Source organism: Crinia signifera, chromosome 1 (genome assembly GCF_055691185.1).
Source record: "Crinia signifera chromosome 1, ASM5569118v1, whole genome shotgun sequence".
NCBI classification, from domain to species: domain Eukaryota; kingdom Metazoa; phylum Chordata; class Amphibia; order Anura; family Myobatrachidae; genus Crinia; species Crinia signifera.
The window spans coordinates 72,122,443-72,150,252 of NC_139217.1; the positions used below are offsets into that span (position 1 = coordinate 72,122,443).

Sequence of the window (27,810 nt, forward strand, 5' to 3'; positions counted from 1 at the left end):
CAGTACGGATGGTGTAATGGTTAGCATTACTGCCTCACAGCACTGAGGTCTAGGGATGGCCATAGACCATCGATGATTCGAAATCATCGATGGTTCATGGCCGATGTCGAATACTTTTGCCATCGATGGGGGAGAACCTGATGGTTCCCCTCCATCGATGGAATAGCAAAACAATGTTTTGCTTTTTTTATTTTTTTCAAAGTGCCGGGACACTGAGCATAGCTCCGCCCCCGACATTTTGATTGGCCCACAGGCCAATCAAACACAATGGATGACCATCGATATGTAAAAATATCGATGGTCATCCATTGCATAGTTAAGCACTATCGATGGCCAGTTGCAGAATTGCCATCGATGGCAACCATCGATGGCAATGGCAACAATGGCCATCCCTACTGAGGTCATGGGTTCGATACCCACAATGGCCCTAACTGTGTGGAGTTTGTATATTCTCCCCGTACTTGCGTGGGTTTTCTCTGGATACTCCGGTTTCCTAACACAATCCAAAAATATACAGGTAGGTTAATTGGCTTCCAACAAAATTAACCCTAGAATGTCTGTGTGTGCATGTGGTAGGGAATATAGATTGTAAGCTCCACTGGGGCAGGGACTGATGTGAATGTTCAAATATTCTCTGTAAAGCGCTGCGGAATATGTACAGTATGCGCTATATAAGAAACTGTTAATAAATAAATAAATACCACAGCTATTCATGCCCAATAGAATTGATCAAACTTTCTGCAGAAACAGTGACTTGGAAAAGTAAAAAAGGTACTTGTTTCCTAGAACGGCCACACCGATATTGATCGGGTCGGTCGCATTGCATCGATCGCATCGCATGCGACCAAATCGCATGCGATGCGACCGACGCGATGGTCCCGATTTTTACATTGATTGAAATGTGAATAGGGTCCCTAGGACCCTATTTTACATTGGATTCAATGTAAAATTCTCCCCAGACCCCAATTTTAACCCCCTCAACGGCACCCCACGATTGACGCCAACCCGAAGCGTGGCGAGCGTAGCGAGGCCGCAAAGGGGCAGCGGTACACGTCCTCCGACCTTTTCATACCCCTACTATCCACGTCGGCGTGGAGTTGAGAATATAAAGTGTGGCGAGCGCAGCGCGCCACCGAGCCCGAAGCGTGCCCGAAGTGAGCCACCGAGCCCGTAGCGAGCCCCGCCGACGTGGATAGTAGGGGTATGAAAAGGTCAGAGGCCGCGTACCGCCGCCCCTCGCGGGCTCGCTACGCTCACCACGCTTCGGGTTGGCGTCAATCGTGGGGTGACGTTCACAATGGGGGGGGGGTAGCATATACAATGAGAAATGGCCCATTTCCCATTTTTTTCACGATTACAATGTTAAAAATATTTTAACATTGAACCCTATGGCAAAATCCATCGCGTCGGTCGCGTCGCGTGCCATGTTAATGCACCCGGCCGACACGATGGACCCGATTTTGCCTTTGCCAGCAAAATGGACCTGATTGCAAAGGAAATCGGGTCCATCGGGGGTAATCGTGTACCTTAAATTAAGGTACACGATTACCCCCGATTGTGGCCATTCTAGGAAACAAGTACCGTAAAAAAAAAAATAATACACAGTTGCGTATTCCTGACTGTGCTTGCAGTTTAATTATGGCTCAGGAATAGTGAAAATCGTCAAAAATATTTTTTTGCAACTCAGCAAGCCATGCTGAATATCCCCCAATAGCTTCATTGTTGTACAGAATGTATTTTACTAAAATTACATTCATATACCGTTTTTTTTCTCATCTACACACTACAAGTGTCAGCATTCTACATGTAAAAGACATGCAAACTAGCCGTAACAAGGCCAATAGCACTGCTAATAATAATGTACTACAGGTGGTGACTGCAAACACTGTGTGACAGCTCGGCTGCCCCCGCCCACTCAGCCGCCAATCTTCCCTTGTCCCCGGCTATTCAGCCGCCAATCTTCCCCCGTCCCGCCTACTCAGCCGCCAATCTTCCCCTGTCCACGTCCACTCACCCGTCAATCACCCCCCTGTCCCCGGTCATTCAACGTGCAATATTATCTGACCCCACCCATTCTGTTGTCATTTCTAGATGACCACGCCCACTTAGCGGACACTCTTCCCTATTCCCGCCCACTCAGCTGTCACCGACTCACTCCCCAATTGCCCCGCCCCCCTTAGGCGCCTGTCAGTCATGTCAGTCAGCGCGTTGGCCCCGCCCCCGTATGCCCGTGTGAGGGAGCACTAGTACCGGTGACGCGCTGTGACGTCAGACGCAGATGGAAATAGGGAACCGAGAGAATGGCTGCTGCCCAGTGCCGGAGCCCTCGGTGCACGGCGGAGAGGAAGGGATTCCGGCGGGAACTCGACTCCTGGCGGCACCGGCTCATCCACTGTGTAGGTGAGGGCAGCGAGCGTGCTGTTTGCGACTGTCACCCCGGCAGGAGGCGGAGGGGGGTGGACACTGACTACTACAGGGAAGCAAAACAAACCCACAGCGGTCAGTGCTCCCCGTGCTGTGGTGGTATCACCGGGCTCCGGGTGCTGCTCCCTGACGGTGGAGTGCGGGGTAAGTAGCGACGCCGGCACAGCTGCCAGCGGTCCGGGCCTGTCGACCGTTACTGGGTCCCACACCCCGAGCCGCTGCCGCTTCCGGCTCCGCAACTTCTCCGCCTCCTGCAACTTGTGTAACACGAGGTGCTCTCCGTACTGTACATGATGGTATACGCTGTGTTTGATAGTATGATCTGTGCTGTGTACTGTACCTGATGGTATACTCTGTTGTTCATGTATACATAGAGGCTGTCACTCTGTGGCATATGCTGTACCTGATCCTGTGTACTGTAACTGATGGTATGCTCTGTGGTGTGCATGTATACATACAGGCTGTCACTCTGGTATATGCTGTTCTTGATACTCTGCTGTCTATTGTACTTGATACTCTTTGCTGTGCATCTATACATATAGACTGTCAGTGTGCTGTATACTGTACCTGACATGCTGTGTGTGTGTATACATACAAGCTGTCACTCTCTGGTATGCACTGTACCTGATACTCTGTGCTGTGCATGTATACATACAGGCTGTCATTCTGTGGTATGTACTGTACCTTATAACTTGTGTATATATACATACAGGCTGTCACTCTGGTATAGATGTGCTGCATTTATATGGACAGCCTGTCTTGACCATGGTATACACCTGATACCCTCTGCTGTGTATCTATACACACAGTGCAGACTGTTGCACCATGGTGTACAGTATACCTGATCTACTGTATACAGGCCATCACAACATACTGATACTATGGGGTATCTGTGTGTGTAAAATGTACATAAAGTAATGTCTACAGCAGTGGTTCCCAAACTCTCTTGATCCACAGTGCCCTATAGCAGTGGTTCCCAACCTTGGTCCTCTAGTACGCCTGACAGTTCATGTTTTCCATGTCACCCAGCCAGTGCATGGTGTATCAACTGCCACATTTTTTTTATAATCTACAGGTGACCTGTTGGCGGTACGTGAGAACCAGAGTTGGGAAACTGCCCTAGAGCATTAAGCATTTGTTCTCCGCACCCCAGTATAAAAGTTTTTTTTTTTTTTCATATTTATTAAGTATACTGTGTCATCTATCTGTCTGTTATTACTTTTTTTTTTAATCTATGGTGTATGTAGATCAAAAATGCTGTCGTCACATGCCTGGTCCTAAGCTGGCCATTATAGACATGATCTATTGTACTGTGTGTACATACAGAGGCTGATAATGTTATGTACCTTGTCCTCTGTTCAACATATAGAAACTGACATTATTTTATACCTGTTTCTCTGTGCTGTGCATAGATGCAATTGTTAATATAATCCTGGTCATATGTATATCGACTCATTGTGTGTATGATTCATGCATGCATGCATCGGAAGACAGTAAGGATTCCCCAAACATTGAGGCTCGCAGCTAATGCAGGGAGCCCGCTGCATTTAGCCGCGAGTTTCACTGTTTTAGCGGCTGCATATGCGGATTTTTCAGGCAGCACTGCTCGCTGTCACAGCTCACCCGCAGCAATGAATACTGGCCAGTCAGTTGCGGTACCCTCTGCATTGTATTCAGAGGCTCTTATTGTGTATCGCAACTTACTAGGCACCCTAGTGTACACAATATAAAGCACATGCCATTAATATCTTATCCCATTGTCCTCAGCACTATATCTACCTCTGTATTAACTGTGTGTATATATATATATATATATATATATATATATATATTTGTATTGATTTACTTTATATATGTAATTATCTCAAAATAACATCCCTCTGCTGCTATATGTGCTTCATAGGTCAATATTGATTTGGTGTATTAAACAGGTAAAAAAAAAGTATATTAGGCATTAGATAAACTTGTCATCATGGGAGTTATTTATAGTTGATGTGAAGGTACAAGTCCTGTGTGTACCATTTGCAAAGGTCCCCGTGTGTGTGTGTATCTGTAGGCAAACACCATGTTGTGGGACCTATGCTAAAAGGCAGGTGGCCAGTGCTGTCAGCTGATCTGCTGCCTTTTTTTCTGCACTCCTGCAGCAACTGTGAGGGGTCTGAGTTTCTCGCTGTCAGAATCTCTGCCAAATCTACTTTGTGTGAAGATTGCGGAAGTCTTGTGGCATCCTGGCACTTCTGGTGACTACATTGTTCATAATATTGTTGGCGTCACCTACTGCTCTATGGTATACATTTCTTAAGGTGCCTATGTGTGGTGCAGTTATTGTATGCAATTTGGACTAGATCACATCACATTGTATACATTTTGCCTTGCCACGCAAACTAGTACAAAAAGTATGTACTCTTTGAGCTGTGCGTTTGGGATGTGCATGGGTGCGCGCATCTAATCGCACCTGGCAATTTCTACTGTTCTCTGTATGGGCACCTTTAGTAAAACAGCTTCCTAAGTTTTGAAGTTTGACATTGGGGCATAAAATATGAAAAAGGAAAACCAAGCTTTTTTTTTTTTCCTCCCCATTTACCTATACAGTATATGAAAGTATGTGTTCTATGTGCTAATACACTCACAACTTTATGTATCTATTGATATCAGAAGTCACACTTGAATTCCAATATAAATGCTTAGAGAATAATTATTTACCTCTTGTGCATCAAATAGTGCTGTACATCTTTGGTGTTATGGATGGTGTGTGTGTGTGTTTGTTTTTGTATTACAGGTGAACATTATTATGTTCACAGAATCACATGGCTACAATTGAAACAATCTACTGAGGACAAATCCGGTCGTCTGGATGGATTTTATTCGTTTGGTTGTGTATTTTATGTACATAAGGATCTTGCCACCTTGCTCACCTTGCTTGGTTTTTTTCCCCCTCTGCCTTATACTAGCCTGTCATATATGACATGTGCTCTGGATCTTCAAATGTATAATCCCCACCCTATATAAAGGAGGGGAGGGGTTTCACTGTGCTCTTGAGCAAATATCTCCTGGACAGCTTATGTGTATTGTTATTATAAACCTGTTTTGCACCTTTAAAATTATTGCTGTGGTGATCCCTGGATTAGTATATTTGTGCCTTTAAAGGGGGGAGGGGGGGGGGGTTGTGTTTTTGTTCATGAACACGTGAACTCAGCCATTATAATTAGTTTTATTTATTCCTTGTGGGGGCAGGGGAGTTGTTATGGGGAATTCATAAGTGGTATGGATCGGCTCTGAAGAGTTGCATCATCTGGAATTGTCGCTTATCCTGGCTTACATAGAGATGCACTATAAGTATATAGAAGGCACACCTCCTTCATAAGGCTACATGTACTTCAGCTCCAGTTCCTAGCAGGAGCTCTCTATTGCTTCTGCAGAAGGAGGAGGGGGGGGGTCAAAGTCAGGGACCCTCAGTGACAGCCCAACTGTTTTAACTCTTAGTTTACTGTGCCAACCGCATCACTTAAAAGTGACACATTTCTTTTTTTAATGGTATACATGGAACACCATTTTAATATTTCTTTTTGTAAACGTGCGTGCCTTAGGACTCCCATGCCAAAGAAATGGCTTGCCGGCAAGATGACTTCATTATAATTAAACATTGGAGAATCCCTTTTTTTGGGAGGGGGATGGGGGAGAGGAGTCTCATTGTTTCATTTCCTTTACACTCATGCTGTCACAGATAATGTGTTTGGACAAAAGGTCAGTCCACAAAGATGAAAGCCGCTTGGTGGATTTTTAATATTTTTAATTTGTTCCTGTTAAGGAAGCATTTATACTGTAGCTCTGTATGATCTTTGCTTTGTTCCTCATAACACCATACATCTGTTTCTACTAGTGTCTTCCTTTATCTAAGACCAAGTACTAATACAGCCTCTTACTTCTGATTGTATGAAATAAAATGAAAACAAAGCATGGTCAGCATCTTCCCTGTTAAGCTGCTACATTCGATGTCTATACAATACAAAACACTTTAATATCTTAAACTATGCATTTATCGCATTTGCAGAAATATATTTAACTTGTTTTGCAAAGAAATTAGGTCTGTTCCCAACACATAAACATGGGATATTCAGTCATAAGGATTTTTATAGGTTATAATAACTTGGATTTTCTCATTTTATACTTTATAGCTTCCCATAAGATTTTGAATGCACACTGCACCATTTCACAGAAAATGTAATAATCGTGGAATTGACGTAATGTATCAATCATTCCTGGAAAATACAAAGTTGTTTAAACAACATTAGGGCAGTATTTGGCTTTTTAAGAACTAAAATAGTTCTCCATTAACCTGGTCTTTTAAAGACATTTTGTACAATATTTTTAATTTTGTACATTAAATCTGTATTTAGTATACAGGACACTCATCCGGTATAGTTAAAGTAATTCTAGTACAGTATGTAACCTTATATACAGTAGTTACAATAATATGTCGTATGGATTGAAGCTCAGAGTGGGAAAATGGATAAAAATACACTAACGAATTTAGAAGCACTTTGATGCCATTTTAGTGTTTTTCCAATTTCCGTGTGTGGAACCTTAATAAATATGTGCTGACACTACAATAATAGTGTATTGGTAGCATGTAGCATTAATGCATGAGAAATGGATTTATGTTCTGAAATGTAATTTGGTGGTAAGTTTTGAAGGGTGAAGCTAATTTATTTTGAGAGCAATTCTGTTTCATGGGCACCCATTAATTATCATGCTTGTGGTGCCCAAAAGCGCCATGTTTAGCCGCTTATAGCGGTTAGCGTTACCGTTAAACTAGTTAGAACACCCAAATGATAGTTTAGGTGCCCAAACCACAGACTTGTTACAATGCTACTTGACACCTCAGGCATATGCATTTCTGCTAGCACCCTTCTGAATGAAGCTCAAATGAATTATTACAACAAATGAATTCCTGACACGATGGTGGGCATGAGCCTTAATAGAAGATGGAAGTGCACAAACAGTTAATAGGTGGGAACAATGTGTTCTTTTTATAACATGACCATTATCATTATATACTATGACCACATATATTGTCCAGGAAACCTTGTAACTAAATACGTCTGTGATTAAGTATAGCAAGCATGTGCGCGTGTCTTGGGAGCAGCGTTGCTTTCATGTAGTGTACAATTCAATCTTCAAGCTGCAAATGTTTCTTTGCGGCATTGCTCTTTATGCTGGCCGGTTCAAACAGAGGCAAAAACAGGCATGGCAAAAGGATCACTGTAATTTTAACACTGCATTGTATTTCTTTTGGGGAAAGAAAATTTGTTTAGTTTAATTATACCGTTCAGTGGTGCACTGCTGCTCCTCCTCCTCCTCCTTAATCTGTTACTATATACAGAGAATTTAGTCTCTGAAGTCTGACAACCACCTGACACCTCCTCTAAGTAAATGTATAAATCAGAGCATTATGATTAGAAAACAACTTAAGAAATAAATATATAATGGGTGTTTGTTTGTTTTTTTATATTGGAGTAAGTATTTTGACGTTTTCAGTATATTGTATGGGGGAAATACAGGCAAAAATTATTCTAAAAAAATATTTTGGGTATGTTGCCTTAATAATATAAACTATAAGCTTTCTACTAATTTGTTTTTAAATTGGTAACTCTTGTAGCTATGATTTAAAGGCGATGGAAGATGTCTCTGACTACACGCCAGAGCACACATATTATAAAATATATCTCGATATTTTAGATTTTTGGAGATTTAACCGATCAGAATCGGCAAATTGTTATGAATATAGTCTAGTGTGTATGCAGCTTTAGTCATTACTTAGGCCTGAAGGTGTCACAGTACAGCAATTATCATTTTAATATATTTATATTTGTTCATCCCCCACAATAATTATTTGTATTACCAAGGTTGATTCTAATAGTTTCATATAAAATCAGGTTGACCGCCTAATTGTGTTGAAAACCTGACTAGTCTAGCCAAACGTATAGGGCCAAATCATTGGATTCCTTTATCAGGTTAAACAGGGTATTTTTTTTTTTTTGTTTTATCTAAGATAAGGATAACTCTAGTTTGTATGCGGGTATGGAACAGTCTATTTGGCAGCATAGATGGCATAGTGCAGTGGTTCCCAAACTGTGTGCCGTGGCACCCTGGGGTGCCTCAGGACAGTTGCAGGGGTGCCCTGAGTTGGTGGCCCAGGACCAATTTAAATGATTTATGATCAATATCACAGACAAAACCAGTGCTACCAATGATAACATTGACAAACAGTAGTAAATCCTGTCTCTTACCATGTAACTGACCCTAAGGATGACATATAAGCACAATTTAATATTTTTTTTCTAAATTTATCGACAATTAACATTCGGCCTAGGGGTGCCGTGAGATTGTTTTGAGGCTCAAGGGCGCCGTGATTCAAAAAAGTTTGGGAACCACTGGCATAGTGGCTATCATAACTGCTGAAGTCATGACCTAAATTCCTTACCACACAACACATGTGGGGAGTGTGTGTGTGTGTGTGTGTGTTTCGCCCACAATCCATAAACATAGATTGGCTTCTGGGCATGAATGCTATGTGTGCATGCCCATTACAGGTTGAGTATTCCGTATCCGAATATCCGTTATCCAAATTATTCTGAAAACCATACATTCCAGAAAGTGAACAAAAACATTTTTTTTTTTTTGCTAAAAACTTACTGGGGACATCTGTAACGTCACTACTGAGGTAATGATATGTAACTGGCACTATGTTTGCTTGACATTTAAATTCAGTGCCTGAGATTGTACACAAACTTTGTTTCATGTTTTGAAACCTTGTTTTATGCACAAATAAAATATATTTGTGTTTATTTCATGTGTTTGTATATGTACAACATAAATGCAAGATACATCATTGAAATATTAAAATACAGGTCGAGTATCCCGTATCCGAATTATTCCGAAATACGGACATTCCAGAAAGTGAAAAAAATTTTTTTTTTTTGCTAAAAACTCACTGGGGACATCTGTAACAGCATCACTGGGGACATGATATGTAACTGGCACTATATATGTGCAAGACAATGATTGCTTGGCATTCAAATTCAGTGCTGAGATAGTACACACATTTTGTTTCACATTTTGAAACCTTGTTTTTTGAACAATTAAAATATATTTGTGTGTATATTATGTGTTTATACAGCATAAATGCAAGATACTTCAAAATACATCATTGAAATATTAAAATATTCCGAAATACGGAATAATCCGTTATCCAAAATTCTCCTGGTCCCGAGCATTTTGGATACGGGATACTCAACCTGTATTCCGAAATACGGAATAAAACCGTTATCCAATTTTGTATAAGGGATACTCAACCTGTAGTACCTTGTTTAGCACCAGGATTGGCTGGTTGAAATAGCCTTGGTTTAAACCAAATGGTGTGTGTGTTTTTTTTTTTATAAATAATAATTTGTGACTACAGGCACAACACTGACCTCTTAAATAGGAACAAACAAAAGAAGCCTATTGTAAAGGAATCCCTGGTGTTCTTTCACATTCTTATTGCTTGTGGTCTTTATCTATGTAAGCTCAAACAATGCAGTAAATCTCTCACCCACACGATATGGGGAGGTGATTCAGATGAGAGGTGCTAAGTCTGCCTAGCATCAAGCTTCTCCCCCAACATTCGTTAATCATAATGTAGTTCCCATTATTGAACAACTTCTGACTGATGAATCTTCAGCTAGTGTAGATTTTTTTTTTTTTTTGTTCATTCAAAAGTAAAGGAAACTAAAGAGGCATCTAAACTAGTGTTTTAATTCAAAATGTTTAGTACCAGTGTCCTTTCCAGTGCTAAATGTTTCAAATGAAACATACTAAAGCCTAATAACTTTGGATAGTTAGGGGCAAATTTACTAAGAAGGGAGTACAACTGCAGATGGGATGTTGCCTGTAGGACCAATCCGATTCTACTTATTTAGCACCTTCTAGAAGATAATAGATATAATCTGGTTGCTATGGGCAAACATTCCATCATAAGTTGAACTCACATCTTCGTAAATGTTTCCCTTAATGTTAGAAAGCATTAAAACATGGTTGATCGAGGTTTCTAATACATGACATAGGTTTACAGTAGTATTATAACACATGGGATTACATTTTTTTTTCTTTTATTAAAACTTTAATGCAAAAAAAATTGGTTTAAACAAGTTTTAAACCCAAAAAAGTTTATTCTTTTTCAACCCTGTTTAGCACTAAGAGTGGTTAAAGACCTGGTTTGGGCGCTCAAACCACATAGTTTTTGCACATTTCAGCTCACCACCTCATCAGGGGTGCCGGACGTGGTCTTGACAGTCAGTATCCCAACAGTCATTTACTCAATGTCTGGATCCCGACTGTCAAAACGCCAACAGACAGGTGCCCGACGGCCACCTGCTATTTTCCCTCGTGGGGGTCCACGACCACCATAGAGGGAGAATAGGTGCCAAGCATAGGGAGCCCGCAAGGGGCTTTGTTGCACTCACCATGCTGTCTGAGTCTGGGCAGTCGGGCTCAGGACTGTCGGGATCCCGACTGTTAGAACCCTCATCAGACTGTGAACTGAAACATTTCTCTGAGCTGCATCAAAGCTCAAATGGAGCAACAATTGAATTTCTCTGTTGGGTGCTGGGGGTCAGGGACAATTGAATTCCTTCCATAGATTGTAGGCTCCACTGGGGCAAGGGCTGTTATGAATGGCTTTGTGCTATATTAGTGGTTCCCAAACTGTGTGCCATGGCACCCTGCGTTGCCTTGGGAGACTTGCAGGGATGCCTTGTAGTGGTGGCCCAGACAAATTCAAATTATTTATGGTCAATGTAACATGCAAAACTAGTGCTAGTGGCTGCCAATCACAAAATATGTAGGCCACCATGAGCAAATCTTGTCCCTAACCACATAATTAAACCTATTTATTTTTTTTAAATAGATTTTTTTTTTTTTTCCTGAGTAAGAAACCTTTGACCTAGGGGTGCCACAAAAAAAAAAATCTGATATAGATAGGGCGCCATGTTTCCAAAACGTTTGGGAACCACTATGCTATATGAATAACTGTTGGTAAATGATTTGGGTCATCCAGGTGGGTTCTGTAATAGCAGCACCTTGCCTAAAATCTAATACATTTTTTTTTTTTTTTTCGGTACTTATGTATTATCTGGGCTCCCATGTTAAATGCACCCCATTTTTTCATACCCCTACTATCCAACTACGCATGGAGTTGATTTTATATAGTGTGGTGAGCGCAGCGAGCCACCGTGCCCGAAGCGTGGCGAGCGGACGCGGTCTCATAAGAAAAACGGGAGCCCAGATATTACATAAGTACCGTTTTTTCCCCTCATATTGATCAGATAATTATATACTACACTATAGTGTGTGTGTGTGTGTGTGTGTGTATATATCTCTATATAGATCTATATCATCTCCTATCTATCTAACCTGCTCAGTTGCCCTCTGCACTGGCTGTTGGGCCAGGATAATGTAGTCCTTGGAGAAACAGCGGCACCCTGAGACTTTTAAATGGTATTCACTTTTTTCACCATTTAAAAGTCTCAGAATGCCGCTGTTTCTCCAAGGAATATAGATATATAATTTTTTTATTTTTTTTCAGGTACAGTATGCATTGATGCATGTGTGGTCAGATTTACATGGGTTTAGTAGTGCTGACAGGCCACTAAGACCTGCTAAAGTTGTTTCCGGCTCTCTTGGGACTCCACTGTCACTACAGTGATGTCACGTGACTGCTCTCCAAATAAAGCAGCGTCTAGTACCTTGGTGGTCTGCTATTGAAGCACGTGCCGCTTATTTTGAGAGTTGTGCTCTGAATTAAGGCTCATAACATTGGATGTTAAGATAGACGGCACAGTCTTTTGTCTGCAGATTTAGTGCTGTGTTCAGGTGCAGGAGAGCAGTAATTTGGCTTTGTTACATGAAAAATACAGTGTTTCCTCTATTGCAGATGTATTTAAATGTTCTGAAAGTTGAACCAAATTAAAGCAGTATAACAGATCATTTGCCATGTAAAATAAGGTGCTTTGCTAGTCCTGTGAAAATGATTTTGACAGATCATCAATCATCTCTTGTTTTTGCTCAAAATATTAACCCCTTCAGTGGCAATCCCGAGAATTTTCCGGGCTGTGCCTAAGTGCCCAGTCTGGCAAGCCCGGAAAATTCTCGGGATTGCCACTGTTTGGAGTCGGGCAGCGCTGCTGAGTCCCTCCCCTCTGCGACGTCGCCTCCTCCTCCCTCCTCCTCCCCCCTCCCCTCCGGGTTTTCAGTAGAAGTCCCCGGCGCCGGCTTATGACAAGCCGGCTGCCGGGGACAGCGTTGCGGTACGGGGGGCGCAGGTCCGGGCAGCCGCTGATTGACAGTTCAGCGGCGCTGCCCGGACCCAGGGGGGTAGTGGTGTTTTTTTAAAGGGAGCGCTCCCCATAAAAAACTCGCCCAGTGGGGAGCGCTCCCAAAAAAAAAACCCACCACTGAAGGGGTTAAACAACGTATATAAATTGCAGATGTGGGAAGCTTTTTTTTTTTTTTTTTTTTTTTTTTTTTTTTATAGAGCAGTTTTTTTTTTTTTTTGGCTTGGTCAGGCCTGTGGTGTCCTTGAGTGATGGAAGGGATAGTGCATAAAACAGTAACTACTGTTGTACTGAAAGGGACAGCGAAGGGCACATATTTTGCACCCAATTACGTCAATATTTAAATGAGTGATGTACCATATAAAACCATAACCAGGATTAGCTGAAAGGGTACTTGTGGAGTATCACGGCTCCCATCGTATGGCATCGTATGCCATATGTAATGGCATACGATGCAATGCGATGTTTTACAGATTTTTAAGCATTTTTGCTCAAAAATCGTATGCCATCGCATGGCATCATATGCCATATGTAGTGGCATACGATGCGATACGATGTTTTACCGATTTTTGAGCATTTTAGCTCAAAAATTGTATGCGATCGCATCGGATGCGATGCGATACGAAATGCATCAGAATGCATTGAAATGTGTATTAAAGTAGTGAAATGCCCCCAAATGCCATTTTTCATAGTGCACCACCCCCACTATCAACGTCAACCCGAAGCGTGGCGAGCGCAGCGGTACGCGTTCTACGACCTTTTCATACCCCCACTATCCACGTCGGCGTGGAGTTCAGAATAGAATAGTGTGGCGAGCCCCGCGGATACCTGTGAAACCCGCGAGGGGACACGTATAGCTGTGAAGGTATCCGCGTCCGCTCGCCACGCTTCGGGCTCGGTGGCTCGCTGCGCTCGCCACACTATTCTATTCTCAACTCCACGCCGACGTGGATAGTGGGGGTATGAAAAGGTCGTAGGACGCGTACCGCCGCCCCTCGCGGGCTCGCTGCGCTCGCCACGCTTCGGGTTGACGTTGATAGTGGGGGTGGTGCACTATGAAAAATGGCATTTGGGGGCATTTCACAAGTTTAATTCAGATTTCAATGCATTCTGATGCATTTCAATGCAAAATCGGGTGCGATCGCATCGGATGCCATCGCATGGCATCATATGCCATATGTAGTGGCATACGATGCGATACGATGTTTTACCGATTTTTGAGCATTTTAGCTCAAAAATCGTATGCGATCGCATCGGATGCCATCCGATGCGATCGCATACGATTTTTGAGCTAAAATGCTCAAAAATCGGTAAAACATCGTATCGCATCGTATGCCACTACATATGGCATATGATGCCATGCGATGGCATACGATTTTTGAGCAAAAATGGTCAAAAATCGGTAAAGCATCGTATGCCACTACATATGGCATATGATGCCATGCGATGGCATACGATTTTTGAGCAAAAATGGTCAAAAATCGGTAAAACATCGTATCGCATCGTATGCCACATGCGATGCGATTTTTTTTTTTTTTTTTTTTTTGAAAAATTTGTTTCTTTGAATGTCGTAAGAGAACTTAGCTCTTTCAGTGTATAGTAAGTCATATTGATGTTTAATGGCAAGATAAGATTGCTTTAATGGCAAGATAAGATTGCGCGATGCGATTTTTAGCATACGATCTGCATACGATGCAGGTCGTGGGAGCCGTGATACTCCACAAGTACCGCTGAAAGTTTTGTGTACAGAAAAGTAGACTATATGCCGTTTGTCTTGCTCTTCAGAAAGTACAGCAGAAATTCAATTCAACTACATTTTATGAGTAAATACGGTCTCTCATTTTAAGGGGGGTATTCAATCTCCCGCAGCCATCTCCCGATGGAGGAGATGGCTGCAAGGCCTTATTCAATGCGCTCTTCCCAGACAGCATTGAACAGGGGATCTCACAGAACAAGCCAGACTTCTCAAGCAGTCGGGCTCGTCTGCCGGGAAGTAATGAGCTCCCGGCTGCAGCTCGCCTCTTCCCGGCCGCAGCTCATGGCCACGCCCCTTTTAGTCAAAGAACAGGATAGGGTCACGACTGTCTGGCCAGCTCGACAGTTTAGGAATATTTTACCATTAAAACCCAAGACCGTTATTCCAAAATGATCCACAATAAGTTCTAGGGTTCGCAAAACAATTGGTTAATTACTGCATGGTCTGTGCGATATAGAAACAGCCAAGGGCGTAACTACCATAGGTGCAAGGGGTGCAGCTGCTATGGGGCTCAGAGCTGAAGGGGGCCCATCTTTACTGACTAACTAATATGTTTTACATGCATTTATCCCCATCAGTTGCTAAATTGGGGGCCCTTACAAACTTTTGCTATGGGGCCTAGGAATATCTAGGTACGCCACTGGAAACAGCCCCTGATTAACTAAACCAAAAAGAGATGGAACAGAAGGAGCAGGTTACTTGTGGCCTCAAATATTAATTATTCATACGTAGGAGGTGTCCGAAAGATAAGATTATCGAGACCCTAATATACCCCTTTCACACTTGCAAAATTATCCCGTGTTTTTGCACATGAACGCGCATCAACCCGGGATTTAGCTCAGTGTGAAAGGGTCTTGAAAGAATATCCCTGGATGAACATCCCATGATTTCTACCCAGGTCCTGACCAGGGCAGATTCCGGAATCGACCCGGGATGCGATCAGTGTGAATGGTCCCGTACCCGGGAACTGCTGATTGGAGCTTTATTGGGCTCACAAATGCTGATGTCATCTTTCAGAGCCCTGGAGTCCATTTCTAATGACATGCATATGTATTTGCAGAGATTTCCCGGGATCGGTGTGAATGGGGCTGTCCCGGGTCGATCCCAGGTCTGAGTGCAGTATGAAAGGGTAGAGTCCCGGGAACACATTCCCGGGTATGACCCGGCTCTGCGAGTGTGAAACGGGTATAAGACTAATCATATAGTGTCCCAACACCCTGCACCTTTCAAACCTTTGCAGTACTTATTTTCTGCATGGGGTGTCACTCACTGCTGTGGAGCTTCTATTAGTGAGATAGACCACACTGTGCTAGAAACACCACAGCAGACCGTGACACCACAGGCAGAAAAGAGGAACTGCACTGGGTTTAAAAGATGCAGGGTGCTAGAATGAGCACTAATCATAGGAATTCATATTTGTATATTTTGAAAATTGCCGAGCAAAATTGCAGTTGTACATTATGCCTAAAAGGATGTATGTTTGCTTTTGGATCTGCACAGTTGCTAAGCAATGGATAAAATTTGCAATTGGTTGGTGTAATAAACGATTTGGAAATTACTAAGATTTTAGTTATTATTGTAAAGTGGCATATAAACTGAGGTTATCTGTAAAATATATATATATATATATATATATATATATGTATGTATGTGTGTACATACATACATACATACATACATACATACATACATACATACATACATACATACATACATACATACATATAAAGGTTGAGTATCCCGTATCCGTTATCCGAATTATTCCGAAAACCATACATTCCAGAAAGTGAAAAAAAATATTTTTTTTGCTAAAAACTCACTGGGGACATTTGTAACAGCACTACTGGTGACATGATATGTAACTGGCACTATGTGCAAGAAAATTATTGCTTGGCATTCAAATTCAGTATCTGAGATAGTACACAAATTTTGTTTCATGTTTTGAAACCTTGTTTTTTGAACAAATAAAATATATTTGTGTGTATTTTATGTGGTAATAAAATATATTTGTGTGTATTTTATGTGTTTATACAGCATTCATGCAAGATACTTCAAAATATATAATTGAAATATTAAAATATTCCGAAATACGGAATAATCCATTATCCAAAATTCGGTACTCTTTACTTAGCACGGCGCCACCGATCAAAATCGTGGTCATCGCGGGTAAAAATCGCGGTGATCGCGGTAATCGCGGGCATCGCGGGTAAAATTGGATGGTCGCGATGACCGCGATGACCGCGATCACCGCGATTTTCCCATAGGGAACAATGTTAAAAAAGGCTGATTGACCGCGATTTCACTGTTAAATGGCTCAATTGACCCGATTTGGCCATATTAACCCTGAATTAGGCCCAATTAACCCTTAAATGTCCCCCCAAATTTTTAACGCCACCCCACGATCCACGCCAACCCGAAGCGTGGCGAGCGCAGCGGTACGCGTCCTCCGACCTTTTCATGCCCTACTATCCACGTCGGCGTGGTGTGAGAATATAATAGTGTGGCGAGCGCAGCGAGCCACCGAGCCCGAAGCGTGGCGAGCGCAGCGAGCCCCGCGAGGGGACGCGGATACCTTCACAGGTAGACGCGTCCCCTCGCGGGCTTCACAGGTGTCCGGGTCGCCACGGACACCTGTGAAGCCCGCGAGGGGACGCGTCTACCTGTGAAGGTATCCGCGTCCCCTCGCGGGGCTCGCTGCGCTCGCCACGCTTCGGGCTCGGTGGCTCGCTGCGCTCGCCACACTATTATATTCTCACACCACGCCGACGTGGATAGTAGGGCATGAAAAGGTCGGAGGACGCGTACCGCCGCCCCTCGCGGGCTCGCTGCGCTCGCCACGCTTCGGGTTGGCGTGGATCGTGGGGTGGCGTTAAAAATTTGGGGGGACAATTAAGGGTTAATGGGCTCTGTGGCCCATTTAACATTGATTCCTATGGCCAAATCGGGTTGATTGAGCCATTTAACACTAAAATCGGGTCCATCGCGACTTTTAACATTGTTCCCTATGGGAAATCGTGAGCATCGCGTCGCGGGCATCGCGGGTGCATTTATGGCCGGCCGCGACGCGACCGACACGATTTCCCTGTTTAACATTGGTTTCAATGGGAAATCGCGGGCATCGCGTCGGTCGCGTCGCGGCCATACATTAATGTACCCGCGATGCCCGCGACGGGCGCCGCACTAAGTAAAGAGTACCCAAAATTCTCCTGGTCCTGAGCATTTTGGATACGGGATACTCAACCTGTATTTGTGTTAAGTTTGTTTGCTTTTAGAGCATTTTCTTAGATTAAAAAAAACAATGTATCTCATACGATAGAACGATTTGGTTGATTCAATTCTGCCTGATATGAATAGCACTGGCAAGGAAATACCAAAGCTATTCAATTGTTCGTGTTATGACTGATTAGAGGATTTTTGCTCCAATACCTCCTGCGGGGCTGTTTTCTGCCCTTAGCGAACAGCATTGCCGCAGGTACTTAGGTCAGAGAATGCCGGTTCACTTACAAGACATTTTTACATGGGTCACGATAGCTGGAAGTCTGGTGCATTTCCCAGCACTTACCCAGCTGTCTCATTGACACTTACTGAAGATTGAGACAAGCTAGTGGCTGCTTCCTTTTAGGTTTCTATATTCTTAAATTAATCGCAGGCCATACATTTCTGGAACCTTTTGATGTCTCTCCATTCCTGTACACTTCCTGTGCGCATGCGTTATCCTGTGGTGTTGGTATGTTCTCATATCCCCGGGACATGTATATTTCCCCATACTAAGGTGCTGCTTGCACTCTCTTCACTAAATATTTTGTAAAGGAATGTTGGTAACGCCACCAGTTTTTTCTTAGGAAGGAGATGCTTTTGCTAGGTAATACCCAGATTATCTTCCCAGGATTAGCCCCTAATGTGAGACTTGTACAGTAGTTGGCTTTTAGTGACCTCGGCTAAGCTACTGTTTTTGCTTGCATAATGTATGTTCTATTTGTAGTTTTATTCTCCATTGAATTGCTTCCTGGAATCGTGCTAAAAGTACATGTCTAGGCCTATTCCATTTCTTTGAAAACATGTATAGAATATGCTCCCTGACCGAACTGACTTTTTTTGTGATAGGAACCCCACACTTAACCTCTTTGGAAGCTCGTTGGTCTGTTTCTCCCACATAGCCAGGCAGGCTCTATACACCATTCAGGTGCAGTAATCTCTTCTCATGCTTACGTCAAGATTCAAACTTTAGGGTTTGTTTGCTAAAATGGGAGTTCTATTGAAGATGGGCTGTTGTCCATAGCAACTAATCAAAATCTACTTATTTAGCACCTTCAAGAAGATAATAGAATCTGGTTGCCCACAGCAACATCCTATCTTCAAGAGAACGGTCTTCGTAAATAAACCCCTTTTGAATCTCCCATCCTATTTCAAACAACATGTTGATGTGAAGCTGTAATTTGGAAGTTTTGTTCCCGCTATGTCCTGTTATGGGGAAGAATTATCTTCACAAGACTGGGTTTGTTCCTGACAAGGGCCCTTTGTGGACTTTCTCCCTGTGTGTACGTGGGTCACCCCATGGTGTCCACAGTTTCCTCCAACAACCCAAAGAGCTAGTGGTAAGGTAATTGGCTTGTGGCAATAATCACCTGTGTTTTTATGTAGGGAATAGAGACCATAAGGTCCACTGGGACAGACTAATATGAATGATTAAATGTTCTCTGTAAAGCTCAGAATCTTACCATTTCTGTGCATGTAGTTTTTGTCTTTCCACAATATCCTAGCTAAAAGCAGCCTAATGGTTTCCTGGAAAGCCAGGTGCATTAAGAGCGCCCCCTCCTCCTTTTATGATTCTCCCTCACCGTTTTTTACATTTCAGAATCGAGGGTTTCCAATGCAAGGCCTGGGAAACAATGTCACATTCTCAGAAAAAAAGGGAACATAGCCCACACTAACAGTATTACTAGAACACCAATCATCTTGTGCAACACACACATCAATGCCATAACACATGCACAATGTAGGCTTTAAAGTTGTTGTTTTTAAATCTAAAAATTTTTTTGACAATTTAATGAATCTTTCTTTATTGTTCCATTATTGCCAAAGAATAGGAATCGGACATCCTCTGCATACCCTGAATTGGTTAAAGGGTTGTACACTGAGCTTAATGGAGCTTCTCTGGAATGTATAAAACATGCCACTAATGGCTCCCTGTACTGCAGAGTGAACGCTGGGGATCTTTTCACGAAAGAATGAAGTTCCTGGAAAGCAGAATGTGTGTGGCTATTTTTGTAGCGGATCTGTGTCCTTGAGCACCAATGTACAGGTTATTGTAGCATTTTGAAAATGGAACTACTAAAATACGTTTTTATCACGATTAATCGGTTCTGTATTTGTAAATGCGGTCTGGTGGTAATGATTTTTTTGAAGTTTAACAAGTGAGAGTTGGCTATCATATGCGGGATGCAGTTAAAATCCCGGCGGTCGGGATCCCGGCGTTCAGAATCCCGACCGCCGAAATGCCGACACATTCTCCCTCCTGGGGTGTCCATGACACCCCTGGAGGGAGAATAAATTAGTGTGCCGAGCGTAGCGAGGCACCGGGCCCGCTGCGTGGCGAGCGCAGCGAGCCCGCAAGGGGGGGCGATCCACGTCCCCCTCTTGTCGGCATTTCGGCTGTCGGGATTCCGGCGTCGGGATTCTGAACGCCGGGATCCCGACCGCCGGGATTCAATACTGAATCCATCATATGCATGTGCTGCGTCTCACACAGTGCAGTCCCCGTGTGGTTGCATTAGGGTTCCATCAGAGGTCGGTAGTCAAGATGGAAAAGGTAATGGTGTTGGCATGGGGACGACAACTGAACAAGAAATGAAGGCATTGCTCTTGGTTAACCCCAAACTACCCATGGATCTGTGTTCTAGTGTTCTTTTCCTGTTCTACTATGTTTATAATTGAACTTCCAAATATTTTCATAAAATATTTTTCATAAAAAAAGTCCAAAGGAAACTATCAGCCACCCAGCTTTTACGTTAATTACATTTCCTTCTCAGTGGTGCTGTCCAGCGAACTACAATAGAAAGAAGCCTTATGCAATAATTACAGATCTGCAATAACCCTCTTCATGGCTCGCAAACTGCAGGATGGTGAACCATTAAGTCTGTTAACACCAGCAGAGTAAAGGTTCCCACACACTAGAACGGTTTTTGGGCCGATTGGCCGATTTACGATAAATCGGCCGATATATCGGCCGATATTTACCGATAATCGGTCGAAAATCTGTCGAAAAACGGCCGATGCTCGCTCCCGTGGATCTTTTGCTAAATCTTCTGATCTTACGTGCTGCACAAAAGTTCAGAAGATTTAACAAAAGGAACGCACACGGGATCTTAAGAAAAATCTTTGGTAAAGATGTGCGCTTGCCTGAAATCTTTTGTCCAGATCGGACAAAAGATTTGAAGGCTAATTTATGCACATGTCTTATGAACGCAGATCTTTCTAGTGTGTGGGCACCTTAAGAATGAGGGCTTGTGTATTTCTTTCCATTTAAATGGTGCAGTTGTATTAAGCCTTAACAAGAGATAAATACAGGGGTGATAAGGAGAGATAAACGTCCAGCAAATCAGCTCCTTACTGACTTTTTTTCAAACACAGCCTGTAACATGGCAGTTAGCAGGTGATTGGCTGGAGGTTTATCTCTCTTTATCACCCTTGCATTTATCTCTTGTTAAGGCTTAATACATCTGCCCCAATGTGCCATGCCAGCACATGTGAGAGGCTTTGGTCTGTTCAGTAGAGCTCGAAGGACTGAAAGCTGGATACGCACCTACAGATTTATCTGCCCAATCTGTTTGATGGGAACAAAAATCTGGGAATGTATGCGAGCAAATGACAATCAACAATTACTCCCAAATGCTAGAAAGCAGACCAAAATTGGATACATTTGTTATATCAGATTGATTTAACCAATTCTGTGTAACTGACCATTGTCTGTTTTCCAGCGTTTGGGAGCAAATTAATTTGTCATTTGCCAAATTGCGTCCTGCTATGGAAAGTATTCCACCCCTGGCTCAGATGGGCGAAAATCGCTCAATGTGTATGGACCTTTAGATTGAGCTGTAGCATGACCCAACTGCAACTAAAGGGCATTCACTTTTGTGCAGAAATGAAAAGCTCTTTGTAAATCTTTTCCTTTAAATGTATGAGACTGACTGACAATAGATGATGGGTTTTTAGCTTTTTTTTCTTTACAACCTGTGAAAAACAAAAGCAAATCTTTGCTTTTTTTACACAAAATAATAGTAAAATTTACATTAAGTAAGTTATGTTGTGATTTCACTCCCACAGTGTTTTAGCTGCTTAACACATACTGTTGTGTTGTGTTCCAGATGAGCTGTGCTGTAGCCTGACAGGATATAAATAAACATTGTGGATGTAAACATTTTATATAAGTAGTACAGGAACATTCTGTCTAGCACCGTCTTTAATGATGTACTCCAACACTAATGCAGTACATAAGCAGAATAGCTTGATGGAGTAATAAGAAAACCCAGTAGCCTTAGTTTCAGGTTAACAGTGAATATTTGCAGTTAGAATAGGCCATACTAGGTCAGGGAAAACTATAAATAGATAGATCTCTTAAGGCCCATACACACTGGGCGACTTTGAGCTGAAAGCCGCTCAAAACAGCATGTTTGAGCGGATTTCAGCTCAAAGCCGCCCAGTGTGAATGTCCCGGCGATGAGCGCTCCCACATCATCGCTGGGAAAGCCGTTCAAAGCCCGCTGACGGTGCCAGGCAGGGGGAAAGCCGCTCAGTGTGATCATCGCTGTCCATACACGTTGGGCATAGTCACCCAGTGTGTATGACCTTTAAAGTGGAAAGTGGTGTTCCGCGGGTGCATATATTCCCCATAATACCATACATGTTACAACTATGGGGGAGTTCAATCCCTGACTATTTGTGACAGATGGAAATATTGTCATTTTCCGCCCAGAATAGGTCAAATTAACATTCAACCTATTCAATGTTTTGTGCGTTTTTTCCAATTGTCGAAAACATTCTGTCAGTCGAAAGACGCCTGCTATTTTGCCAATTTAGCGTCCATTTCTGAAAATACAGATTGGACTTTAAAAAAAAAAATAGTTAAATCTGCAGCAGCGAGTCCTGCTTAAAAACAGGCAGGACTGAAGAGGTGTTGGGCAAAATTCCAAATATCGGAAATAGTGGGCAGGAGTGAATACCCCCAGTGTTCTCCCCATACTTTTAACTTTTGGTTGGCCTTCCGGCACTTGCAGACAGGTGCTAGCAATCATACATCACCTGTGGTGAGCTCGGTAATTGATAAGAAAGGTGTTTCATCGCAGGTGATGGCAATCATACATTACCAGGGAAGTCCAGGAACAGAGCATTTTCTCCCTCATGGAGAGGGTCAGGTAGGCAAGTATGGTATTTGGGCACTTTAAACAAACAGTAATTGAATCTGTAACAGAATACGTGTGTATTTAGGCACCTACAAGGATTTAAATGCTATTATTGCAAAGACGGCCACCCGGCTGGGGAAAATTTTGGGGAATACTACTGTACCCCTATGTGTGTATGTAGATTTAGTAGTTGGTGTTTTTTTTTTGGGGGGGGGGGGGGTATAAAATAACCTATATTCTTACTGAATTCAGAATGTCACTTGAAGCAGGTTGCACAAACAATAATTAGTGGTTTAAATTTGATCATAGGAAGCAGCTGCCCCCCCTCACCTTCGCTCTGGCGTTAGTACGCTGGAGCTCCGCTGCTGCCGCTGCCCCAACCGCCTGTCGGTCATCACACAGGCGGCAGGCTCAGGGATGTTTTGCGGCAGCTCGGGAGGACTCTGGTGCCTGGTCTGAGCCGCCCTGAACATACCAAAGCCTGCCGCCTACGTCACTACAGTAGTAGAATGTTTATTTATAAGGCGCCGCAAAGTGTCCGCAGCGCCGTACATAGCAAACAAAAAAACAAATTACAAGGTAACTTACAGGGTGTGTTGAGAAATACAGTATAAATAGTGGTATGGCTGGTAGAACTAAAATCAGCATCAGTTCAGAAGTAGGTGTGGAAATTGTCGAGGAGACTGAAGATGAAGTAGAGGAAGGGAAGAACAGGACAGGAGCACAGGTGAGGTAATGAGGTATGGTGAGTACGTGAGGAAGGAGGACCATACTCATAGGAGTTAACATACCTAAAAATAGTTGGGTGGACAAACGAAATACAATAGGATAAGTAGGAACGGAGGCAGGATAGGAGGATCAAAAGAGGTTACAGTATGTGATTGGTGGCGGGGGAGCTCCGGCATCCGATCGCCGGGTACGCCGGAGCGGAGGGACTGTGGGGGACCAACAGGAGGGGTGGGACCCCTAAAGGTAGTGCGCCAGTGGTGATCCAATGGAGGCACCACTGTCGCGCACCTACTACATAGTGGCATGCCTGGAAATTTTCCGGGACAGCCCACAGCTGATCCCAGAAAGTTTCTGGGCATACCACTCAAGTGGTTAATATGCATCACAAAAAGTATGAGTGGAGAGACATTGGCGTTTTAGTACTGAATTAGAAAACAGACCGTTCTCAAGTTGTGTGTGACCGGTCAGCATGACTGTGATGTGGGATTTTGTGTTAAACCCCTTTCACTTCTAAAAGCCAGCCTGCACCCGGGTTTTTGGACTCGGCTCAAACTTGGGTGTGATAAAGCATTTTAATCACTTTCACACTGATTGCATCTCCCAGCGCTGGCTTTTCCATTGCGGTGAACGGGTCCCAGGTATCATGACCCAGGTCAGAGTGTTTACATCACATGCCAACCCAGATTTTTGCGTGCTCCATACAAAACCCGGGTTATTATTGGTGGTGTGAAAGGGGTATTCATCACTTCATTGTGACAACCCTCCTGTTTGGGTCATGGCTTTATCACAGGCTGTATGTTTCTATTGTATCCTTATTCCGGGGGGGGTCCATTTTTAATGGTTTATACCAGGGGTAGCCAACTCAAGTCCTCGAGTGCTACCAATAGTTCTCCTTTTCCAGCTCACCTTGCATGTACACAGCTGCACTCATTACTGACTAACACATTTTAAAACCTCCACAGGTAAAGCTAAATACTTCACTTGTGATTCTGTGAGGAGACATGGAAACCGTTAACTGTTGGTAGCTCTCGAGGACTGGAGTTGGCTACCCCAGGTTTATGCCATTTGAAATGTCAGTCGTACTCAGTCTACACTGCATATAAGACCATAACTTCATTAAACACTTTATTTTTTTATTTTTTTTTATGGAGCGTGTAAAGCTGGGTACACACTAGTCACTGAACAATGTGATGTTCCTTCAGATTTGCTCACTCTATCAATTTTTTTAATATAAATAAAATCCTGTAGTGCATCCCATAGACAAGGGGTTGCCAAACCGGTCCTTGAGATCTACCAACAGTCCATGTTTTCCAGGCCACCTGTGGATCTGTAGAATGTGTTGGTTAGGAATGAATGTAGCACATGCATAAAAATATGACTATTAGGAATAACTACACCAGTGCATCTGGCTAGGTGGTGTGGAAAACATGACCTGTCTTCATATCTCCAGGACCGGATTGACCAGGCCTGCCCTAGACTATCTAAACAAAATCCATTTGCAGTATCTTCAGATTTTCCTCAACTGCAGACAGTTAAGAAAATGTAATGAACAACTCAGAGGATTTACCTACACAGGATTATGTGGCTGATTTGTCGTTCCGATTCGTAGCTCAAAATTACAAATAGGGGGAAATTTTACTAAGATGGGAGTTTTATTTTACATGGGATGTTGCTATGAATAACCAATCAGATACTATCTATGATCTTCTAGCAAGTGCTAAATAAGTAGATTAGGATTGGTTGTCCATACCAACATCCCATGTGAAATAGAACTGCCATCTTTGTAAATTTCCCCCCAATGTCTGATTTTATCGTCTAGTGTGTACCTACCTCAAGTGGGAAGGACACTGCATGGCTTTTTACGGTAAAAGGTGATATGGACATTGAGGCACAAGATAAGAAAGCTCACAGTTAGGGAAGACAATCCCGGGATCGGGCATTTTTCAATCCCTAATTCCGGGATTGAAAAAATGCTTCGGGATTGGCAATCCTACTCAGTGTTGCAGCAATGAGGCGGCTGGCTTCCATGATTAATCTGTGTATGTGGGTTTGGGTACATGAGGAAACTTTGTTGTGTGAGCCTGAGGTGGGTTTTGAGAGAACATTTAAGTCTGAGCTGCTGCTCAAGAGATTTATTTACCATGATGGAGTTCTATTGAAAATCAGAAGTAGCTATGGGAAACCAATCTGATTCACTTGATATGCCATTTTTTTTTACATGCAATAAATCTCATGCAAGTTATCGCATGTAACCCTGGGAGCTGTAGGCCCGTGGTCAGAAGACTGCAAAAAAAATCCACATAAAAGTAATGGAGGTTTCAAATCACCCGCCTACCACTGCAGGGGATGCGAGCTGGGAGAAAGATAGGTAGAGATAGGTGTGTCCAGCGGTGCGGAACCACTGGCACACACACCTACAGACCAGACCGTATCAGGTGCTAAAAGAAACACCCGCAATGTGCTGCTGGTGGCTACACATACAATTTATTTGATGTACACGGGTGCACGCATCTGATCGGATGTCATACACATGCGATTTCGGCTGATTTCTCTGCTCGGTCCTCCAAAATCGGGTAATATCAGGCCCAAATAGCATAGAGAATGGCGGCCATAATACTGCTTTATGGTAAAATAAAACTACATTTACCAATGCTTTCTTGCATCTACCATAAGGCTAGATGTAAACAATTGTTTTTACAGGTGTTATTAAAGAAAAACAACCTGTGGTTATGACATATAATGTAGTTTAACAATTCATTATTTTGGTTATATACTTATCAGTTCAATCCATCACACTGATCCTTTATTTACAAGCGTCTCCTTGGTTTAATTTGCAGTTGCTGGGGAGCATTAGGCTTTGTTTTGGCACAATAAAGTTTTCATGGCTCAAAACAACGGTGTTTATTCTATTCAGCGTGCTGTGAATAAATCCGTGGGTGGAGCTCCCGGCGCTATTCAAATCTGTTCACTGTTTTGTCCAGCTAGTGGAGGATTGAAAGCTGAAAGGACAAAACTTGTCCGGTACCGTTTTGTGCCCTGGCACGGCTCAAACTGCAGTGTGGCAGGTCACACTGAGTACCGGCATTCTCCTACATAGCCGTGCACTTTTATGAATAGATCCGGGAGACCTCTGGTCAGGAGATATTACTGAGGACCCTGGTTGGGGTTGGTGGTCCCGAACCAAATCACAATATTTATGATGGGTAAAACCAGTGCTAGTGGCAGCCAATCAGAAGCACATCTGTACACCACCACATAACCGAATCTAAGGATGACACGTAGAAACCATTTATTTAATGCAGTATTTTTTTCCATAATGTGTCCATAAAAAAACTTTAATTCGGGGTGCTGAGAAACTGATTCAAGAAAGTTTGGGAACCACTAGCCTATGGGTAGCTTAAATGTCCTGTTATATTTTGTAAAGGACCTTCTAAAGGCCGTTCCAAATCCATGTTACTCTTGATAAAAGTTGTCATATGTTGCCTTAATGTCTTCCAGTGCTCCATAGCCAGACCAAATGTTACCTACTTTTATAAAAAGCATTTCATAGAGATTGTGAAAACACTGCTGTGCGCAGCAATAAACACTGCCTGTAATAAAGATGACTTTCATCCGAATGTAAACCTGCCCCTAAGCCAGGGGTTCCACAACTTTTTGAATCACGGCACCCCAAAGCATCAAATGTTTTCAAAGCACCCCTAAAGCTAAAACTTCTTTATTGAGAAACAAATATTATTAAATTGTGTTTATATCTCATCCTTTATGTGGTGATAGACAGGATTCCCTTCTGTTTGTTCACAATTTGACTATTATAATAAACATACAAAACTTGAATTGGTCCTAGACCACCAACCCAGGGCACCCCTGCAAGTCCTCCAAGGCACCCCCAGGGTGCCACGGCACACCATTTGGGAACCACTGCCCTGAGCAGTTGTAGTTTGGTGTGTGTGTATAGCTGGCAAGCCCCGGCTCACTAATATATATATAAATTAATGTTCATTCTAGCACCCACCATAGTTGAATACCCATGCAGTTCCTCTTCCCTGTCTGGGGTGTTGCTGTCTGCTATGGTGATTCTAGCACAGGTCTGGTTTCCATATCAGTGCTGATATACAGACCACACTGTGCT

The 27,810-nt window shown here is 42.9% G+C and overlaps 1 protein-coding gene across 6 annotated transcripts in view; it reads left to right on the forward strand.

Annotated features, from left to right (window-relative positions):
* Positions 1–2,220: 2,220 nt before the first annotated feature.
* Positions 2,221–27,810, forward strand: part of LCORL (ligand dependent nuclear receptor corepressor like) — a 107,186-nt gene continuing 81,596 nt past the window's right edge. For 2 of the 6 annotated variants that reach the window (XM_083161421.1, XM_083161422.1), the window contains exon 1: positions 2,221–2,396. In XM_083161421.1, the coding sequence (XP_083017547.1) occupies positions 2,279–2,396 (118 nt within the window). In that variant the 5' untranslated portion in view covers positions 2,221–2,278. Of the gene's footprint in view, positions 2,401–27,810 lie in introns of all 6 variants that reach the window. The other 4 variants (XM_083161466.1, XM_083161507.1, XM_083161546.1 and 1 more) reach the window with 4 other exon arrangements.